Source organism: Marmota monax, unplaced genomic scaffold, assembly GCF_021218885.2.
Source record: "Marmota monax isolate L192 unplaced genomic scaffold, Marmota_monax_Labrador192_F-V1.1 WCK01_AAM20220418_F8-fsc00008, whole genome shotgun sequence".
NCBI lineage: Eukaryota > Metazoa > Chordata > Mammalia > Rodentia > Sciuridae > Marmota > Marmota monax.
The window spans coordinates 18,629,387-18,650,496 of record NW_026694432.1 but is presented as its reverse complement, the minus strand read 5'-3'; the positions used below and the strand labels follow the sequence as shown (position 1 = coordinate 18,650,496).

At 51.6% G+C, this 21,110-nt stretch overlaps 2 protein-coding genes across 28 annotated transcripts in view; one reads left to right on the top strand and one right to left on the bottom strand.

The window, feature by feature from the left end:
• Epb41 (erythrocyte membrane protein band 4.1) overlaps positions 1–11,321 on the top strand; it is a 171,802-nt gene extending 160,481 nt beyond the window's left edge. For all 26 annotated transcript variants that reach the window (XM_058570976.1, XM_058570977.1, XM_058570979.1 and 23 more), the window contains 4 exons: positions 3,520–3,621; positions 4,835–4,915; positions 7,946–8,050; positions 9,054–11,321. In XM_058570976.1, the coding sequence (XP_058426959.1) occupies positions 3,520–3,621; positions 4,835–4,915; positions 7,946–8,044 (282 nt within the window). In that variant the 3' untranslated portion in view covers positions 8,045–8,050; positions 9,054–11,321. The remainder of the gene's footprint in view (positions 1–3,519; positions 3,622–4,834; positions 4,916–7,945; positions 8,051–9,053) is intronic.
• Positions 11,322–11,435: 114 nt separating this feature from the next.
• Positions 11,436–16,540, bottom strand: Tmem200b (transmembrane protein 200B). 2 transcript variants are annotated; one of them, XM_046418752.2, is made up of 2 exons: positions 16,213–16,540; positions 11,436–13,828 (listed from the first exon to the last, which is right to left on the bottom strand). In XM_046418752.2, exon 2 carries the CDS (start codon positions 13,806–13,808, stop codon positions 12,888–12,890), a length of 921 nt encoding a protein of 306 aa, XP_046274708.1. In that variant the 5' UTR covers positions 13,809–13,828; positions 16,213–16,540; the 3' UTR covers positions 11,436–12,887. The 2 variants fall into 2 exon arrangements, with proteins under 2 accessions (XP_046274708.1, XP_058426988.1); XM_058571005.1 differs by lacking the exon at positions 16,213–16,540 and adding an exon at positions 14,339–15,851.
• Between the last annotated feature and the right edge of the window lie 4,570 nt (positions 16,541–21,110).

Here is a 21,110-nt window from a genome sequence, read left to right as displayed (position 1 = left end):
TACAGTTATAATGCATCAATTTAAAAAATGGGGGGGGGGGCAGGGGATTGTAGAACCACACACCAAACATTTCCCTCCAAACCCGTGGGGCCAGTGATGTGGTTGGTTGTGATTGCCTGGTGGGGATAATTATCATTTTGGTCTAATGGTGGAGATTTGCTGGGGGCGTCCAAATTAAACAATATTGGAAACAAAAATCCTTTCTGCCAGGGACTTTTTCTTATTTATTCATGAAATAAGTTATAGCTAATTGTATGTATGATGTATTTATTTAATTGTAGTGTTTACTCAGCACCTTTTATCTTTATTCATATGTATGCCAAATGTTAAACATAATTAATGTTGGACATTTGAACTTTTTTTTTTTAAACCATAAAAAATGCTATTAGCCAGACGCAAGTGGCACATGCCTGTAATCCCAGCAGCTCACGAGGCTGAGGCAGGAGGATCTCGAGTTCAAAGCCAGCCTCAGCAAAGGTGAGGCCCTAGGCAACTCAGTGAGACCCTGTCTCTAAATAAAATACAAAACAGGGCTGGGGATGTGGCTCAGTGGTCGAGTTCCCCTGAGTTCAATCCCTAGTACCCGCCCCCCCCCCAAAAGAAAAATGCAGTTAAACATATTTTTAAATGGTTTTAAAAAATAATGTAAGAGAAATATAAAGTGAGCAAGATGCCTGGACAAATTACACCAGCTTTGGAGTTAGGGATACTTAATTTCAACACTTGCTAATTTTTGTTTGTTTGTTTAATATTTATTTTTTAGTTTTTTTGGTGAACACAACATCTTTATTTTATTTTATGTGGTGCTGAGGATCGAACACAGTGCCCCGCGCATGCCAGGCGAGTGCATTACCGCTTGAGCCACATCCCCAGCCCACTTACTAGTTTTTTGACCTTGGGCAAATCATTTAACCTTTTTGAACCTTAGTTTTCTCTTCTGGAAATTACTTTTTATAGAATTATTGAAATAAATATCATATTTGCCTGAGACATATATAGTAACTATTCAAAAATGGTAGTTCTTAGCAAATTGCATTTTATACATTGATCCTATTTTGTTTTAGCCATGCATAACCGTCAGCCAAGATACAAATTGCTTTTTAGGATTCATGTTAGACAGTGATGTGCAGTGGGAAAGAGTGTTGCCCATAGAATCAGATTTCCTAGGTTTGAACCTGCTTCATCACTTCCTACCTAGTGTGTAGTCAGGTTACTAAATTGTTCTGTGCCTCAGTTTCCTTGTTTGTAAAATGTGACTAATAGTTCTAGCTCACAGCACTGTTATGAAGAATAAATTAATATATGTAACATGCTTCCAAAGTGTCTGGCACATAATAAGCACCAGGTATCTATTTGCTGCTGTTGTCATTTACTGTAACCATTTCTGCTGCTTTTTTTTATTGTCTTGCTTGACAAGTAAGCACAAGTATCATTTTTTTTATTCACAATCTCCACACTTTGGAACAGGTGGTGAAATGAGATAGGGATCTGGGTTAGGTTTTTTATTTATGCCCACAAGTGTGCATTTGTGGTAAAATTTACATACTTTATGTCTGGCTTCTTTGAGTGTTGTGTTTCTTAGATTCATCTGTATTACGTGAATCCATAGTTCATGCTTATCTATGGCTGAATAGTACTCCATTGTATTAATATATCTCAATTTTTTTATCCTTTCATTTGTTAATGAACAAGTGGGTTAGTCCCAGCTTGGAGTAAATGTGAATCAAACTGCTGTGAATATTCATGTACAAGTCTTTGTGTGGACATATCTTGGGTGAACACCTAAGAGTAGAATTCCTGGGTTATAGGGTAAGTGGGCGTCTATAAGCTGTTGTGAAAGCCACAGTATCATTTTTTTTTCTTGGTTGTAGATGGACACAATACCTTTATTTTGTTTATTTAATTTGTTTATGTAGTGCTGGGGATCAACCCAGTGCCTCATGCATGCTAGGCAAGTGCTGTACGACTGAGCCATAACCCCAGCCTCAAAGCCACAGTATCATTTTGAGAAACATTGGTTAGAGGATCAAGAAAGGAAGGGGCCCTGAGTAGGAAGAATGAAAATAGTCAGCTGTAACAGTGTCGCCTCCATTTCCACCTTCTTCAGAGAGAGAGTAGAAGAGTGGGTGGGAGGTGGGGACAGTGACAGATTTATAGAGGAGAAGCTCTGCACAAAGCTTCAGCAGTCCTTGCATGAAAATTTATATTCTTACACTAGTTTATAAAGAACTTCTATTTCTATAATTTCTTTTGATTTTCACAACAGTGATATGGTATCTGCAGAGCACATATTACAGCATAATATGTGAAAACTATAAATGAGAAAACTAAGGCTCAGGAAAGGCAAACGACTTTCCCCGTCCCACAGCTAGTTACTGTCTGAGCTGGGACTCAAACTCCAGTCTTCACACAAGAAGTCTCTTGCCTGGTCTGCATCCTAGTTCAAACACCTACTAGGTTCTACTGTAGAACCTTGGACAAACTATTTGACCTCTCTGGGTCATACATTTCTTAACTGCATAGTGAATATAATAATAGTATCTTCTCATGATGTTGAGAAGCATCATTGAGACAACAGTTGCATGATGTGCTTGACACATGGTAGAAATGCAGTAAATGTTAGTTGAATCTGAATCTGGGCTAAAGAAAATGTTATTGAACTAATTCTATACCTGGTATGACTTAGGGGTCACAGTGTCTCTCTCTTTAATTTTTATCCAGATGCCCACCTGTAGAGGAACCCAACCAAGGACTCTGTTCCTTCCTTATTCTCTTCTCCTCCATCTGCCCCCCTCAATATCTCAGGGCTTTTGGGTAAATTAAATGTGGTCCTGTTCTTAAATATAATGCCAAGTAGTGGCACACACCTGTAGTCCCAGCTATTCTGAAGGCTGAGGCAGGAGGATCATCCAAGATCAAAATTCAGAACTAGCCAGGGCAACATAGCAACACCACATCTCAAAAGAAAAATAAAGCTGACAGCCTTTAAACAAATATACTTTTTTAAAAAACTACTTACAGGGCTGGGAGTGTAGCCCAGTTAGAGGGCTTGCCTGCATATGTGAGGTCCTGGGTTCAATTCCCAGCAAAAAAAAAAAAGAAAGAAAAAAAATTGTGGAAGTCATTTGTGAACTATAAAATGTACCTGTGACCTATGTATAGTATGTCACTCTTGTTGAACCTGTGACTGCACTCCTGCCTCCTCTTTCTGATCCACTCCTATCCTTGACGTGCTAAGAAAACCATATACATTTGACATTGTTAGAGGCGCCTTCTTCCCTGGGATTTATTCTATTAAGAGTTCTCTGTAGAACTAGGATGTAGCTTAGTGGTAGAACACTTGCCTTGTCTTGAGGCCCTGGGTTCAATCCCCAGTAAAACACATACACACCACAAAAGGTCACTATAAGGGAATTTGATTATTGTATTAGAATGTACCATTGAAGAGCACAGTTGCAGCCTGCAATATTTGCCAAGCTTCCTGAGAGGCATGATGATGAGTTGTAATTTCTTCTGCAGACTGAGGACAGCAATGGGGACTTGGACCCGGGAGTCTTGCTGACAGCCCAGACCATCACATCTGAGACCACAAGCAGCACCACCACAACTCAGATTACCAAGGTAACAGGCCAGCTAGAGCTTCCCTAGGGAATCCAGTGGCCTGTCGAGCTTGCTGTTGGCCCTGGGGAAGGAGGACCCTATTCCTATGGAACCAAATTATTCCAAGTGTCCCAGATAGAAAGACCCTGTTGCTTTCCCTGGCAGTAAATCAAGGAAGGCCCTGAGCGTATCCCAGCCCACTTGGTACTTTCACAAAGTCACATGTCGTCACTCTTTACAAATCTGTCTGTCTTTCCAGCTGTGCAGGTGCAGGTAAATTTAAAAATCAGCTTGGGCTGAGGGTATAGCTCTGTGGCAGAGTGTTTACCTACCATACTCAAGGCCCTGGGTTCCGTCCTTAGCACGCACGCGCGCGCGCACACACACACACACACACACACACGAAAGTCAGTTTAAAGGCAGGAATTGTTGATTTAATAGTGATCATATTTTATTTCTAAGCCAAAAATCAGAACTCTGGGTCTAACAAAGAATTTTTATGTCATGTCCAGGGTTAGGGTCAGGGGAGCTATAGTTTGAGAGCTGAAATATTAAACTTACTAGGATATGGTCTATAGGAAACAATAGAGACAAAACATCTAAAATTGGAACTACCCTCAGAAAATCAAATTTACCTGCACCTGCTATAGTACTAGAGGAAAATGCATTTTCTCATGGGTAATAAATTCAGGTTCTTGACCAAGCTCTGTCATTAATACAGATGACTGATCTCAGTTTTCCTCATCTGTCATGGAAACCTACCAGCCTTCAGGAGATTATCTGAAATATCTTTTGACATCAATAACATGAAAGTAATTTTAAAATAAAAGATCCCAATTTCAAACTGTGTGGCATTTTTATTCATAGTGTATTCTGATTTTTTTTCCTCCTAAAAGTAATCAAATGGAAATATATAGAAGAACAAAGAGAGACACTTGTTTTGTTTACTTGCTGAATTTCTCTGGTGTTTGGGAGGAAGAAAAAAGGAGACAGTAAATGGAGAACCGTGGTTTTCTGTTCAGCTTATTAAAAATCTCAGTGAGCTCCAGGGTGGAGATGTGCTCATCTTAATAGGTTCTGCCAAGATTTTGGACATGTGGGTAAGAGGCTGTCCTATGCAGGGCCAGCTGCAGGTTAAAATTTGGAGCGCAGCTTTCAGAATAATCGTTGCTATTTTGTTTTTTCTTTCTTGTTACATTGCTGATCTCCTATGACCATTTTCCTTTGGTTACAGACTGTAAAAGGTGGAATATCAGAGACCCGGATTGAGAAGAGAATTGTGATCACAGGAGATGCTGATATTGACCATGACCAGGTAGGAATGCAGGGAAATTTTGAACTTGGGAGGGCAGGAAGATCAATGGACATGAGAGTGCTGTGTACAAAGGGTATCTCTGCCAACTTCATTTCCAAAAAGCTTCACAGCCATAGCTTTTGAGAAGAAGAACAGGACTGAGAAGGTAGAGGCCTGTGGGTGGGGCAGCAGAAGGGGAGCTAGGAGGTGTAGCGGAGGAGCTTGGGCTGTGCGTGGACCTAAGAATTGGGCTCAGATGCTGGCTCTCATTGTATTTCAGCACTCAACTCCCCAGGCCTCTGATTCCTCACCTGTCAGCCAGGGATGATGGTGCCCTCTCTTAAGGTTGCCTGCAGATCTAGTGAGATGCTGGATGTGCAGCCTGAGACCCATGGTGGGCTCCATGTTATGAAGGAGGAATAATGTCCTAAATCTGTGCTAGATTATATTGCAACAATAGAAAGGCTCAGTCCCTGCCCCAGGGCACTGTAATAGCTGAGGAGAGAACTGGGAGAGTGCAGCGTGGTGGGCAAGACACCAGAAGGCTGGGACTTGGTTTCTGTCCTAGATCTAACACTAACTTGCTGTGTAACACTGGGCAATTCACTGCACCCCTGTTTTACCTCTCCTAAAAGAGAAGAGGTTGATCTAAATAATTTCTGGGCCCCTTCCTGGTGCTAAAATTCTATGTTTTTATGTTAATTAGGTGCTAATTGTGTGCTGCAAGCAATTAGCAAATAATAAGGTCAGGATTAATGTTCCCAATTCTCTTCTGGATGAGGTTAGAACAGTAAAGCTGCAGAGGAGAGGGGGTGGAAGAGACTGCATACAAATGCTTCTGGAATCATTGACAGGATTGCTAGAGCAGTAATTCTGTGGCCTTTATGCTGATATGCTGACTGCCTGAAGAAGAAGAAGAAAAAAAGAACTAAGCTGCAGTGCTGGCAGTTCCCTCGGTAGCAGGGTTGAGACTTACAGCAGGGAAACTGGGCTCAAGGTCCCAGAAACAAGACTGCAAATCCCAGTGGAATTTGCACTTGTATGTAGATGGCATGAAGACCCCCACTACTATGTATCATTATAATGCACCAATTTAAAAAAAAACCCTTCGAGAGACCTTGCAGGCCACATGCCCAACTCGGTGGGCCCTGCCTTCCCCAGCCTGCAGCTAGGTGATTCGAGCCTCGCTGTGCTGGACAGTAAGCATGAGAAAGAAGGCGATCATGGTGTCAGGAAGACAAACCGTGCTGCATCCTGGCTCTCAACTTACCAGTGCCCTGGAGCAACTTACAGTAACTACTTCTGTGAGCTGTAGTTTGACCATCCCTGAAATAAGGATCATCACGGGTTTCTTTAGGGTCATTGTAAAAAAGGGGAGCAAGCACACCTGAGAGCTCAGAGAGATGCTCCGATGAACCAACATCAGAGCAGTGTTGCTTCTAGGAACTGAGGACCCTGTGGAAGGAGACGACGTGGTCTCTGACTGGGGAGGGAGGGCTTTAGGCAGGGAAAGCAGTGTGGCACAGCTTTTCAGGGAGAGGGGGAGGCAGAGTCACAAGGAGAGGGCCTGCACTGGGTCTGAAGTATGAGCAGATGGGTTAGAAAAGCAGGAATGGTGAGCAGGGGCCCGTGGAGGTGGCAGGTCTAAGAATGGCTTTGATGGAGCCAAGAGACCAGGAGAGAATTTTGCTCTTTTTCTGTCCTGAGATGGTCCTTAGGATCTAGGGTGAGTATGAGCAGTTGGCTGGTCAGTTCTAGCCAGAGTCCCTTTTTTGTTGCTGTTGTTGTAGATGAACAGCATGCCTTTACTTTATTTTAATGTGGTACCGAGAATTGAACCCAGTGCCTCACACATGCGAGGCAAGGGCTCTGTCACTGAGCTACAGCCCCAGCCCCCAGAGTCCTTTCTGATATGGGATCTGCTCAGAGGCTGGCAGCCAGGAGGGGTGCCACTGCCCTCCTTTGACTTTTCTGTGGTAATGCAAACTCTTCCAGGTGCTGAAACAGGGTCCCCTCAGAAACTAAAAGACAAGGTGGTAAACTTAAACTTCCTGTTGCATTACTTATTACCTGTGAAACAATAAGCACTTTATTTAACCTTCAGCTTCCCATTCTATAAAACACAAATAATGATACTATCCTAATTTTCTCACTTTGAGAAGATCAAGTAAACAATAGCAGGGCGTGATAGCACACACCTGTAATCTTAGTGACTCAGGAGTCTGAGGCAAGAGGACCAAAAGTTGAGGCCAGTCTCAACAACTTGGTGATACCCTAAACAACTTAGTAAAACCTGTCTCAAAATAAAAAGGGCTGGGAAAGCTTGGCATGGTGGTGCACGACTGTAATCCCAGCTGGTTTGGAGGCTACAGCAGGAGGATTGTGAGTTCAAAGCCAGCCTCAGCAACTTAGTGAGGCCCTAAGCAACTTAGTGAGACCCCGTGTCAAGATCAGACATAAAAAGGGCTGGGAATGTGACTCAGAGGTAAAGCACCCCTGGGTTCAGTTCCCAGTACAAACAAAAAGATTAAATAATAAGTAATGGGCTCAGGCCAGTGTTCGGTGCATCACGGGCCATCCACTGGTCCTTCCTGTCTTCTACTTCAGCCCTGACATTTCTTCCTTTTTTTATCACACACTTCTTTCCTTTCCTGTCCTGAACTTCCTGGTTACCTCTTGGGTGGGAGAAGGTCAGGGATTTGGGGATAGGACATTTCCTAGATGGAAGAAGGAAGCACATTGTTAAATCCTGCAAAGGAGAAAACTGTGTTGAACAGATTTTGTCCTATAGATTCCCTGCTTGCTCCTCTGAGACCCGCCCGGGTAGGTGTGGTCACCCCTGAGGTCCCTCTCTGATGCTCTGAAGACAACTCTTGCCTTCCCTTTCTTGTCCTGTTGGTCCAGGAGCCTCCCTGGGCAGGAGAGGGTGGGAAGATGGTCATCAGCTTAGCTTATGCCGCCATGGTGCAGCCTGAGCTGGGTCAGCTCTGGCCCTTGCCGGCCTTCACAAGCCAGCCTGTTTTTTCCTGATGGGCATTGTTTCTTTTATAGGTCCTTGTACAAGCCATCAAGGAGGCAAAGGAACAGCACCCAGACATGTCTGTGACCAAGGTGGTTGTCCATCAGGAGACTGAGATCGCTGAGGACTGAGCTCAGGTAATAGGTGTTCCTGTTGGGGTTGAAGATGCCACTGTCCCAGCCTGAGAGCTCTGGCAGGAACTCTGGAACCCACTCTGGGAACCCATCACTCCAGAGGGTGTCCACACTAGGACTTGATAAAGGAAAGGCAGAGGAGATGGTGAATTATTTTACTTTAACCAAAGCAGGCTGCTGGGGCTGAGGTTGTAGCTCAGTGGTGGAGTGCTTGCCTACCATGTGTGAAGCACTGGGGTTGAGCCTCAGCACCACATATAACTACATACATACATACATACATACATACATACATACATTCACACATTCACACATAAATATATTGTGTCTGTCTCCAACTAAAAAAAGTAAAAATTAAAAAAAAAAATTCATGGGCTGGGGATGTGGCTCAAGCGGTAGCTCACTCGCCTGGCATGCGTACCGCCCAGGTTCGATCCTCAGCACCACATACAAACAAAGATGTTGTGTCCGCCAAATACTAAAAACTAAATAAAGATTCAGAATCATAAGAAAAAAAAAAAATTCACAGTGCCAAAGCAAGCTGCTGTTGTGTCCTGTCCTGAACAGTACCAGCAGTTTGGGGTAGGAAGAGGGACACCAAATTTGGATATAACATCCCACCTCCTGACTCCTCCTGCCCCCCTGCTTCTCCACTTCAACTCACCCCCTTTTGCTCTGCTCTCTGTGGCACCGGCATCTCTGGAATTTCCAAGCCCGAGCCTGGAAGGATCAGAGAACTGTCACAAAGAGCCAGATCAGGGTATCTGTAAGTGTGCAGATTTGGGACAGGTGGGAGAAGGCAGTGACACTCTGGGGCCAAAAACTAGAAGCAGGAAGCTACTTTGGGGAGCCAAATAACACAGTTTACAAAGGATTTGAGAAAACTATCAATCACAAGGTAGGATATGCCCAGTGCTCAGGTTCTGATTGTCAGTTAAAAGGCCACAAGAACTTGGCAGTGGGAGTGGGAACAGAATTTAACAATGTGCTTCTTTCCTTCCTCTAGGAACTGTCCTGCCCCCAACTCCCTGCCCTTCTCCCATCCAAGAAAAACCAGCGATGATACAGAGCCAACCTGCAATAGTCAGACTTCAGATTTTCAAGATTACTTTAAACCACCAGGAAGTTTTCTTCATTTTCTATTTGGAGTTTATACCAAGAGATTCTTCTAGCTATCACTGATCCTTTTGAAGACCTTTTTCTATATTGTGATACCAGAAATTGCTCAGCTTTTCACTCTATGGACTATTTCTAAAGAGTTTTTTACGGGGTGGTTTGTAACCCCTCCAACCTAGCCTCTCCCCATTTATTTCCAGCCCAGATTCTAACAGGGTCCACAGAATTCTTCAGGAAATCCTCCAGAGACCCTGTCAGCTGTGTTGGAGGCCAAAGTCAGCTCAGTGGGACTCCCGCTCCAGCCCTAGTTTTACGCCCTCTGGATGACAGCAGAAACTTCATGAACCAGCTCTTTCTCAGAGCTAAGATGCCACTTTACCAGAATGTCAGGCAGCATGACTGCTGTGATCCACAGACCCCCAGAAAAATGTCCTGTCCCTCTGTTAGAGTGTTTTTGGTGAGGCAGAGACCTCCCCTGAGAATGTAGTGCTGTTCTCCCTCCCTCCCTCCCTCCCGCGCGCTCTGTTTTGGAGCTTCTTTTGGTCAGAGACATAAGAAATTGCTTCAGGTAGATCTGATACTGTGAATGTTTGAACATACCCGTGGCCTTCACCTCCCCAGTTGCCCTTGTACCTCAGCAGCAGCGGTGGCTCTGCCAAGCACTCCCCTAGGCTCCCGTCTCAGGAGACCAAAACTCACGGAAAAGTAGGCACCTTTGGCCAAAAGCTCTAATGGAATGTTTTCAGTGGCGGTTTGGGGAAGGAAAGCTAATGAGGTTTTTAGAATAAGGTGTTCTAGTTCTGGGAGTGCGCACTTCATCCTGAGGAGTGGCGCTTACCTCAGTCTACTAAGGAGTGTTTCAGGTAACCAGGTCTGGGCCTTTCTTTTATTGTCACAAGGGATGTAGCTCAGACAGGAGGCTGTGTTCTCTGACCTTCCTCCTGAGAGGCACCTGCCTGAGGACATCCTTCTGGAGCAAGGGGATTATCGGCTTCTAGGGACCATCCCTCCCATAAGACACCACATGACGGGTATAAGCCCTAGGGCTGCTCATCCCCCCTCGCCACCTGAGGTCTGTCAGGTTTTGTGGACTTGATTTGTGGTGAGTTTTGGATTTAGGTTTTTTATTTGCCTTGGTTTTGAAAGTGAGGACTGATGTCCCCAATTCCTGGTAAGGATTTGGGGCATTTTTATTCAATAGGGCTTCTCTAATCCTCCAGCTTGCTTCCCACAACAGATCTGCCTGGAAGCTTCTTAGAATCCTAATTCTAGGCTAGAAGCGAACTTCATGAGATTAGTCAGTGAGTCACTGACAGCGATCACCGGGGCTCAAGGACACTGAGCATGAGCACAGTCTGAAGCCAGCAGCATGTGTCCAAAGTCTCTACTAGCCGAGTGTTACTTAGACAAACTCAGCTGATTTGAACTGATTGCGAGTGTGTGCGTTTTTTTCTTTTAGTTCTCACGTGAGACCACTATTGCCAACAGGCAGCTCAGGAGGGAGGGGAGAGTCGGGGGAGTTATGACAGGCTGGGGAGCAGTGGGTTGTTCTGTCTTAGGAGCAGATGTACAGGCTGTGGCATAGGGTCTGACGTGACGAGGCTTTCTGGGGGCCCAAGCCAGGACTGTGTTGTCAGGTTTGAACCCCTGTCCCATCAAACAGACGGATAATGAGCTTACTTTCAAGTGGCCAGGTGTCCTGCTGAAGGAGCTACCAGTGCTCACGATGCTGAAACCTAGAGCTGGGCGCAGTGGTACGCATCCAGGATCCCGGCTGCTTGGGAGGCTGAGGCAGGAGTTTTGTAAGTTTGTATCCAGCCTTAGCAACAGAGCAAGACCCTATCTCCAAAACAAAAACTGGAGACCTGTGGGAGGAAGAGGATGGGCGAAGGGAGGGGCGCATGCATGTCTCTTCAGCATCCCCAATGTTCTGTGCTATCCAGATCAGTGTGGCAGCCTTCATAGCACAGGACCTTGCATCTGGGGGCCTAAGCTTTCCTCAGCTCTGCCGCCAGCTCCCTCCTCCTCTGTCAGTTGAACCAGAATTACACTAACTTCCTCCCAGGCCGCTTCCCCTTCCTCCCATTCTGGCAACAGATCTTGGAGTTTGGCAATTGTTTGGATTTTTTTTCTCTTTCATTCTGCAATTGTGTGTATGTGTATGAGAAGAAAAAAACAGACTGTCCAGGTAGAAATGGTAAAGCGTGGGGAGGAGAGTCACATTTCCAGGATCCCAGACAGCGATTCCTAAAGTGACTCAGACACACCACAGTAACAACTCTCACTGCCATTTTATTTTTACTTCAGAACTAAAGATTTCCTTCAAACCACAGGAGAGCTCTGCCACCTACCCACAAAGCAAGGTCTGCACTCACAACCAAGGGCCCAGGAAGCCTAACTGCAGGGGACATCATTCCCCGCCCCCACTGGGGCCATCACTATATTCTGGGGGATCCTTGAGCAGCCAGGGGTGAGGAGACCACCATCTACCTTGGGAAATGGAGCCAGAGCTATGGCTTGACCAACACCCCTTGATGCTCATGGGAAACCTCTGCCCAGAGCTCAGCCCCAGGCTGGTTGTTTTTACAAATCTCTCTCAAATGTATTATTTTGGTGACAAAAATGAAGGAGCTTTGTAAATTTTTTTAAAAAATTATGAATCATATCAAGTAGTTGTTTACATTTCTTGACAAAATAGGAACCATGGCAGCAGAATCAAATTGGCAAAATCTCTAGATTAAATAGGCAATAATTAGGTCTGCTGTTTTGGCCTTTTGTAGTAAGAGAAGTGGTTGTAGTGTTTAGATATGTATTTGGTCTTGCTTCTTGTATTGCATTTTTCAATAAACTTCAAAAAAAAAAAAAAAGCCTACTGACTCTAAGGATTGATCTACTTTTGTATTTCTCTTCTATCAGTAACTTGGGGAAAATTAAAGCTGGATGGGGAGACCTAACCTGAAAACATTTTCTAAAGTAAGCTCCCCACATTGGCCCAAATGCAGCTTCAGTGTTGTACAAAGGGGTTTCTGACAACTGGCAAATGCTTTTTGCCGGCTGAAGGGAGATTGCGGCACAGGCCACAATAAAAAAAAAAAAAAAAAAAAAAAAGAAATAAAAAGAGGAGGGCTTCTCAGACCTCTCTGGGGAGTGGTCAGACCTCAGTATGAAGACATTGGCAGTAGTTAGCCCTAGTGGGATATACCCTGCATGGCTGAAGAAAGGGTTTGAGCTAAAGGTTCAGTCCCCATCCCAGATGGCAGTGGAGGGTCTCAGCACCCTCCCATTGCCCATCTTCCCAGAAGCCCAAGCTCTAGCCCTACTCTGGAGAGGGCCTGTCTGTCCCAGCCTGCAACATCCCAACCTACCTTCCAAGTCTTAGAGGTCCTTGCCCACCACTTTGGGTTTGTTAAGACACCAGGTGCATCTCCCAATCACCTTTGGCCTGGACCTCCAGTCCCCTCAGGTACCTGTCCAGGGCTAAGGCCACATATGGAGGCTGAAGAAATTCCTGAGGCCGAGGCATGCTGGTCTCCACACTCTACTTTAAACCACTCCTGCTGGCTCATCAAGCCTTAGTGCAGCTACCACACACAGGTAGGATGCCTTAACCGCTGCTGTGGTGGGAGGTCCATCCCAACCTGAGATGTGCCTGAAGCAGCTATGGTCTCTGGTCCTGTTATCATGGTCCATGCTGCAGCCTCATAGCGGGTTGTCCCCCTACTCCTCAGACCCGGGCCCCCAAATTCTCTCCTCCCAATTTGGCATACCCCCCCAGACTGAGACGGTCCAGCCGTGGCCAGCTTCTGTGAGCACAGTCACGAGCAGCTGGGGTCCCAAGGAGGAGCTCCCCAAGGCCCAGATCCAGAGACTTGGAATGTTCAATGCAGGAGCCAGAGGGCTGCACTGTGATGATCACGTGGCCAGTCTGGGTTCGTGGAGCCCAGGGAGGGGCCAGCCCTGGACCCTTCAGCGGGTAACTGTTGAGGAGGGCAGGTAACCCGAGGCGAGGATTAGCAGGCTCTGAACGCAGACTCCGCACTGAGGGGACGGGTGAGGTACCCCGACGCGGGGACAGGTCCCAACTTTCTGGCTCCGCGCAGCCTATGGCTAGGGGAGTCCTTGGGCCAGGGCTGGGAAGGAGAGCGCAGTCCCAGCTGGGGCCGTCGGGGGGCCGGAGGGCCTGGTCCCGTAGCACCCCCTGGCGGAGTCGTCGCGTCTCCAAGTCTCGGTTCTCATAGAGAAGAGTGTTGGCACAGATGAATACAAACAAGCCGACGCCCATGATCACTGGTCCAAGCAGCCGTAGCCGCTCGTGCGGGCCATGACCCCGGCCCGCGCCGCGACCCTCGCGTCGCAGCTCACTAACAGGGGGTGAGCTGGCATTGGCGGCCCGGGGCCCCGGGGCCCCGGCACGGTGCGGCCAGTAGCCGGCCACTGCGATGCCCATGCCCACCAGCACCACGAGCGCCCCCAGGGCGGCGAACGCCCCCGACGGTGAGCGCAGCCGCAGCCGCGCCCGCACCCGCAGAGGCTCGGGCGGAGAGCGCGGGCGCCGGCGGCGGCCCAGGCGGCGGCCCAGGCGCGAGACGCGGCCCTCGGGGCTCCTCCGCATCTCCCCGCAGTCTCCCGGGCTCCCGGCTGTCATCTCGCTGTCGTCCGGGCGCTCTGCGGAGAGAAGACAGGAGGCGGGGCTGAACCGACGGGCCTAGGTTCGGGGCTCCGGGCTCGGGGTCCAAATCCGGGATGGGAGCTCGGGCCGCCTCGCTCTGGCCGCTTGGAGATCCCTGGCGGCCACCCCCGGATTTTCCCGGGCTACGAGGCAGGGAGCCGCCCCCGCTCGGGTTTTCCGCAGCGGAGCTCGGAGCCAGGGACGCGCGGCAGAAGCCCGAGTTGGCCCGGCCCGCGGGCGGAGAGGAGGGCGGGGGCTGCGGGCTGCTCCCTGGCGCAGGCCGGGTCGCGGGGCTCCGGCAGTCTGCGCCCTCTCTGCCTGCCCGCGGGTCCCGGGCCTCGGAAGGCATGAGGCCCCCAGCAGCCGCGTCTGGGGGGTAAGTACGGCCGGGGTCGACCCCACCCCCGCACGTGGCTGCGCCGTAGTAACAGAGGGAGGGGGCGCTCAGACCGCTGGGTCCGCAGGGGTCGCTCGCGCGCTCCCCCCCCCCACTGCGCTTTACATACCGCAGCGTGGGAAGGAGGGGGTGTCACCGACTCCAGCCTCTCCTTGCCCGCCCCCTCCTTCCAGACTTCCTCAGTCAGCACCGGAGCTGTAGCAGGAGAGACTTGAGATAGACTCCGGGAAGACCGCTCTGATCAAGACCAGCCAGTCAGAGGAGGCGGCGGCGGACTTTGCCCAGGATCTCTTTCAACTCCTCCAGAAGAGGCCTCCCCCTCCCCCAGCAGCCAGGCTGGGACCTTGGCAGGAGGCAGGGGGCTGCCAGTGCTGGGCGCAGGGCCTCACCGGACAGACTCTGCTCTCGGCTCTCCGGTCGGCCCAGGCAAGGCTATTCCTAGGTTGCGGCGTTTCCGATTCGGGCTGCTTGGGATGAATCATCCCCATTTCCCGCCGCCTGGCCTCCTTTTCAGCCTCCTCCGCCCGAGGCCTCAGTGGACCGCGTCCCAGCCAGAGCAGCAACGCCCAGAGCCCCAGGGTTCGGGCTGCACAGCTTAAACCCCTCCCAGCTACAGGATGTGCTGGGTCTGCGACCTGAGGACCAGATCCCGGCCGGGACAGGAGCAGCAGGGCTATAGGTGATGTGGGCCCCACCGAAGGGAGGGCGCGGAACGACACGCAGCCCCCATCCAGGCCCCAAAAGAGGAGAGTTAGGACTCGCTGTCCTGGAGTGCGTCCTTACTCCCCCACTCTGATTTCTAAGCAGCTGCAGCCCTGAAGGCATAGCCAAGCCTCAGGGAGGAGGATTTGCCACCCTGCCCACGCCCCAGCCGCACCCCGAAGCCCAAAACAGGACACCATTCCTGCCTCGGACAGCACTGCCCCAGGTCCGAGGCCTAGATAGAGTCGTAGCGTCTACCGCGTCCAAAGACTGGTTTTCATAGGTGGAAACTGCGGCCTGACGGGGGTCACACCGCCACAAGAGGCGGGGGCTCCATCTCGGCCGACGCCGGGCTCCTGACCCTACCCCTGGGCATGGCACACCTCTGGGCATAGCCACAGGCGCGTCCAGGGAGCAGGCGAAGCCCATTACCCCCTTATCCCTGGGTATGGAACCTTTTCCCAGTCCAAGACAGCAGTGACCACCTCTTCTCAAGCTAGAGCTGGCGCCCCAACCCCAACTCCTGAAAGGTCACTCCTGAGCCCGGGCCAGTCCCTGCCAGGAGGCGAAAGCATGCAAATCAGAGACTCGTGGACATGTTCAGAGACCCCAAGACTGGTGGGCTTGGGACGACGCTGAGGACCCCATGGAGGCGGAAACTAGAGTCACAGCCGGATGATCCCAAGGCGCGGGAAGTTGTTCACAGCCCCATACTCCGGGGTCCCGCCACCGCCCGCGTACCTACTCCGGCCTGGGGAAAAGGAAGGACCAGGATCCCGCCCCTGTACCTCTCCCGAGGGAGGAGCCAAAGAAAGTTAGGGAAAGTGGGTGGCGGGCCCGTGGCTCCTGTCCTGCTCACCTGGAGCTGCCGCGCCGGAGTAGGTCCGGGTCCGAGTCCGCGCGCCGCGGTTCCCCGCACCTCCTAGATCTCCACGGAGCCCCGCCCCGGCCCCGCCCCGCGCCGCTCGGCCCCGCCCCCGCCGGCTCCGGAGCCCCCCGAACCATCCGACCCGCGCGGCGCTGCAGGAAGGCGCAGTTTGGGTCTGAGGGCGGCAGGTAACCGCTGTGTGCGCGCCTGGCGACTCCGAGGGCCCGCGCCCGACTCCCCACCCTGGCTCCAGCTCATGCAGCACGCAGGGACCTGGAGGGTGCCCCTTCCCCACCGGAGCCTCTGCCCAGACCCTCAGCCCGGGGAGTCCACGCCCGCCCCTCCTGTCCCCAGAGCCCTCCTTTCTTCGCCGGGAGGCGGCCGAGCCCGACCCGCCCTTCCGCCGTGCGAACCTCACTCCTTCGTCTGCCAAACAGGCACCACGTCGTCTGCCTTTCAAGGCATCGAGAGGCGACAATCAGACGTTGGGGGCAGGGCCCACCACCCAGGGCGCAGCCTGGGCCACCCGAGCCCTCGATGGACATCAGCCACGGTGGCCGCAGCGGGGACAACCGGGCTGGGAAGGAGAAAATCAAGCAGGGTGTCGAGGGTCCGGCCTCAGACGCGCCCACTTCTGGCGGGGAGCTGCGCTGGCCCCACTGAGGAGGCAGTGCTGAGGGCCGCGGCCACCCGCCGACGACGCGCCGGGGCCCGGCTCCTTGCCCACCCGCCCGGAGGAAGAACGCGGAGCGGAGCGGCGGGGGCCGGGCGGGCGGCCAGTTTCCATGATGCGCGGGGCGGGCTCGAGGAGGGGCGCTGCGGGCCGGCTTCCAGGCCCAGCGGCCCGGCCGGGCCCCTCGGGAAGAATTTCCGGCCTGGGATTGATTATAACCCGCCCCTCTCCTGGCCGCGGGACCCCCGGGCTCGCGGGGCAGAGGCGAGGGGGATGGGCAATAATGAGACCCGGCTGTGCGCCCCAGCCGGGGACAAGACTCGAGGAAGTGATGGGGAGGGGCCGGGTCCCCGAGCCGCTCAGCCCAGCCAGCCTCGAACCCGGCCTCCGGCTTTGTGCAGCCGACCGAAAGCATCAGCGCCCCCGAAGGCCTTTCCGAGCCCCCGGGAACCAGGCATCCTCGGGAGGGACCCAGGCCAACCCCGGACGGAGGTTCCTCCCGAGGACCGAGGGAGCACCAGCAGCCCCCAGGTGGCCACAGTGCGTGAGGCCGAATCCCGCTTCCCCGGCTTCGCCCTGCGGCTCTAAGAGCCAGGTTAGGGCCCGGTTCCTGCCTCCTGAGGACTGAGTTGCGAAGAGCTCTCTGGCTTGCTCGCAGAGGCGCGGCCTCCCTCCTGCCTCCTGCCTCCTCCCTACTCTCATCTCCTTCGCTTTCCTTTGCTCTGGACCACCCCCAGCGACCCACTCCCCACACACTGCCTCAACCACGCCCCCACTCCTGCCTCCGAACACGCGGCCCTGTCAGGGCTCACTGCTCTTCCTAGGGACACGAGTTCTGGGGGGAAAGCCTGGACCGTCTCCCGCCCTTGCCGACCTCTCCTCTGGTGATGGCTGTACCACTTTCTCCTCCACCGGCTCCTGGGGCTCGTACCTTGGCTGGTTTCCTCTCTCCCTGGTGGTGGGAATCTTCCACCTGGGCCACAAGCCCAGCTTCACTCTCAGCAGCTAGACACCTCTCTGGCCCCGTGGTGACCATCCCCTGTCCCACTCCTTCCCTGTCTCCCCTTCACAAAGTCCCACTGTCACCAGAGTACACTGGTACACTAGGTCACCTTAGGCTGCTGCTGTTTTGTTTAGTTTGCAATTATTATTGCTGTTTTTCCATGTACATGACAGTAGAGTGTATTCTGACATATTAGTATCACTTACTCCTATTAGAATCAGGCTGCTTCTCCCCCACCCCTTCATCCAGCAGTCCATCAAGTCTTGGAGACTGCCATTTTCATCTGGAATCAACCTCTTATCCCTTCCCCATGGCCATGCTCCTGGTCCAGGCCACCCATCTGGTCCGGGCCATCAACCTCCTCTGCCTGGAGAAGGCATAGTCTTGCCACCTCCTAATCCCTTCTACCCTTCTGCAGACAGGCACCCAGCATCTTTCTACCCTGAATCTGACCCTGTAATTACCTACTTAAAACCCTCAGTGGCTCCCTGTGTTGTCCAGATGCAGTTTAAAATTCCTTCTTGTCTCACAAACTGGCCCGTGGACCTCTCACACTGCTCTCTCCTGGGTGGCTGAGCTTCTTTCTGTCTGTCCCCAGACCCTCTGTGCTCTGGCTTCCAGGCTTGGCAGGATTCTGGCTGTCAGGAGCATCTATTTCCCTTGCCACCACCTCCTCCTCCTTCAGAGCTATGGGCCTTCTCCTAGCCCCTAGGCCAGGCTAGCCCCTCCTTCACCCTTCATGACATGTCCTCATGTACCAGAAACTTCCCTGTGCACAGCACAGATGAACTGAAACCATCATTTTCAATTGAGTCCATTTGTTGTCTGTGGCCATGACGGGTTGGTCTTGCTTATCTCTGAAGCCCTGTGCCCAGCATGATGTCTGCTCACCGCTGGCCCTCTCCCCCTTGTTAGAGGAATGTGTGCAAGGCCTGTCTCTCTTACTCTGGGACCCTTTCCTACTCTCCACCCCTAGGGCCCTGACCCAGGAGCAGAAGGAAAGGGGTTCTGCAGAGGCTCAATTTCTTCATCTGTAAAAGGACAAGGAACTATTTCCCTCCTGGTATTGTTTTGAAGGCTGAATAAGAGTACACATGCTCTGTGCCTGGTGCAGACGGGCGCCAGCCAACAGCCCCTCCTTCCTATAACCATGGGGTTTCAGACACAGAGGCCAGTGCGTGGGGTTGTTCAGGGTGGCAGGGGGCAGAAGGGGTTCTTTTCCCCAGATATAACCTTGTTTAATTCTGTTGAGAACTCTGGGAGGTCAACGTTATGCCCAGTTTTGGGATGAGAAACTGTGGCAGACGCACTTGCCCACAGACCCAGCCAAACTAAGTCTCTCCCACTGTGGAGGGGCCTCCCAGGGCCTGCCTGGCTTAACCCTGTGGACATGTAGCAGCCTCAGTACTGGGACCATGTCCCCAGGAGGCCTGGTTCACTCTCAACTCTTCCCTGGCCTCTGTGTGACCTGGACTCCCAGGAGGGCCCTGGATGAGATGTCCCCTGGAGACCAGGATGATGAACATTTCCTCTTCCAAGCTTCTCTGTGGGATCAAGGAACCTGACAGAGTGACTCAAGGCTCCATGTCCTCTTCAGAATCCACCCTGGGGAGAAAGCCCAACAGCTGTCGCCTCCTGCATGCACAACCTAACCCCGAGCCACAGAAATTCAGCAGGGCCTCAAAATTTATCTTTTCTAAGAACAATGTGCTGGCCTCATCTGGACAGCCTCTGATTTCCTCCTGCAGCCCCCATTGATGCCGGTGTGTCCTAGGCACAATGTCCCCTTACGGCTCTTGCCCAGAGAGACCTCAACCTCTCTGGCACAGAGGGAGCACATGGCCTGGGTCAAAGCTGGGGACTGCTCAGTAATTCCCAGAGTGGCCTTGGAAGTGTCATGCACTTCCCTCTGCTCCTGCCTCTGTAACGTGTCCTCTGCAGGCAGGACTGGTGTCTGGATGTGATGAGGAATGTTTGGCAAATAGAATACAGGATCCCAATCCCAGTGCTCCAACACCCAGGTGGGGTCAGTGACTGGTCCAGAGTGACCCAGCTTATGCATGGCAGAGCTGGGCATCAGGACCTACAATCCCAAGTCCTAGTCAGCGCTCAGGTTATGAACCCCAAATCCATCTCTTCCCATCCTGTGGGACTTCTGTGCTGGGCAGCTCTGGGCTTCTTCCCAGGTGTCTCTGTGCTGCGGGCAAGACCACAGGGAGAGTGAGCTCCCCCACTCCATTACTCTCTGAGCCCAGAAAAGAGAAGGAAACAGAGCCTGGGTGAAGCTGGGACAGTCAAGGGAATGAGACCCTCGTGGGGAACAAGGCAAGGCCAGGTCCCTGCAAGTCCTTAGAGGGACAGCAGCCGGCATGTTACCCATCTTACAGAGCTGTGCCCAACTACCAGCCCCTGTATATACCCTGACTTAACGCCCGTGAGGTAAGCCCCCTCCTGGGCCACTCTTGTGGAGTCCAGCTTCTGTGAGTTCCAAGCCTGCAGCTGACCAATGGCAGAGCCAGAGTCAGAACCAGGCTCTAAGCAGCTCTGTGACTGTGGGCAAGTCAGGTCACCTCTTCAGGCCTGTTCCCTGCTCTGCAAAACAGAGACAATGGTAATAACAATGTCACAAAAATGCTACAGTGAGGATGCAGCCCCTCAGCCTGGAGCACAGTGAACGCGGTGCTGTGGTTTCCTGGCCTTCAGCTGGCGCTTGCCCATCCGTTCCCTCACCTATAAAATGTGAAATGGAGGCTGATAATTACAGCCTTTTAGCCATCTTCTCTGAGCTAGCTGTTGGGGACCAGGGAGGGGCCAGCTCAGGCCTCATCCAGAGGCTTTAGGGGTTGGCAGGAACAGACATGTCCACCAAAAGTTATGGCAGTTGGCAGCAGCAGACATGGGGAGTCATGCCCAGACAGCCCCAGGGCAGTCGGTTCACCCCAGAATCTGTTTCTTTATTAGACAGCGTGCCAGTCACCTACCTTGGAGGGTCATCAAAAGCCTCGCCTGGAAGGACCCAGTAAAACTTAGCTGCTGTTATTGTTCTACTGCTGTTGACCCCACTCCTATGTTCTAGCTCATTTCTGCATCCTGTTTCTTATTTTTGAACATTCCAATCCGCCCATCTTGGATCAGGCTTTTTCCCTTGGTTCAATCAACTGGGGAACAGAGGGAAGGGACAGGGTTAGGAAGTCCAAAGGCATAAGGGCTGGCAATGTAGATTCTCTCAGAGCCTGGGAGGGATGACAGGTCTCAACAAGGAACTACCAGCCTTGGGGGGAGGGCAGGTTGGACCTTGGGAACTGAGTGATCTAACAAGGGCTTGGAGTAGGACTACTGGCTGGAAGAGTGACCATGGGCACATGCCTGCCACTTATGGTCTCAGCTACAACATGTGTGTCCCTTGAGGGGCTGAGACTGGAGGGTCACTGTGAAGATTTGCCTCCCCCTCATCTATGGGTGCTCATGGATGACAGGTCACAGGAAGAAAAACCTCAACAGAGAAATGATATATTTTTGATCTGGGCGCACAAGTGCTACCAGCTACTCTGGACACTGAAGCAGGAGGATTGTGAATTCAAAGCTAGCCTCAGCAATTTAGCCAGGCCCTAAGCAACTTAATCGAGACTCTGTTT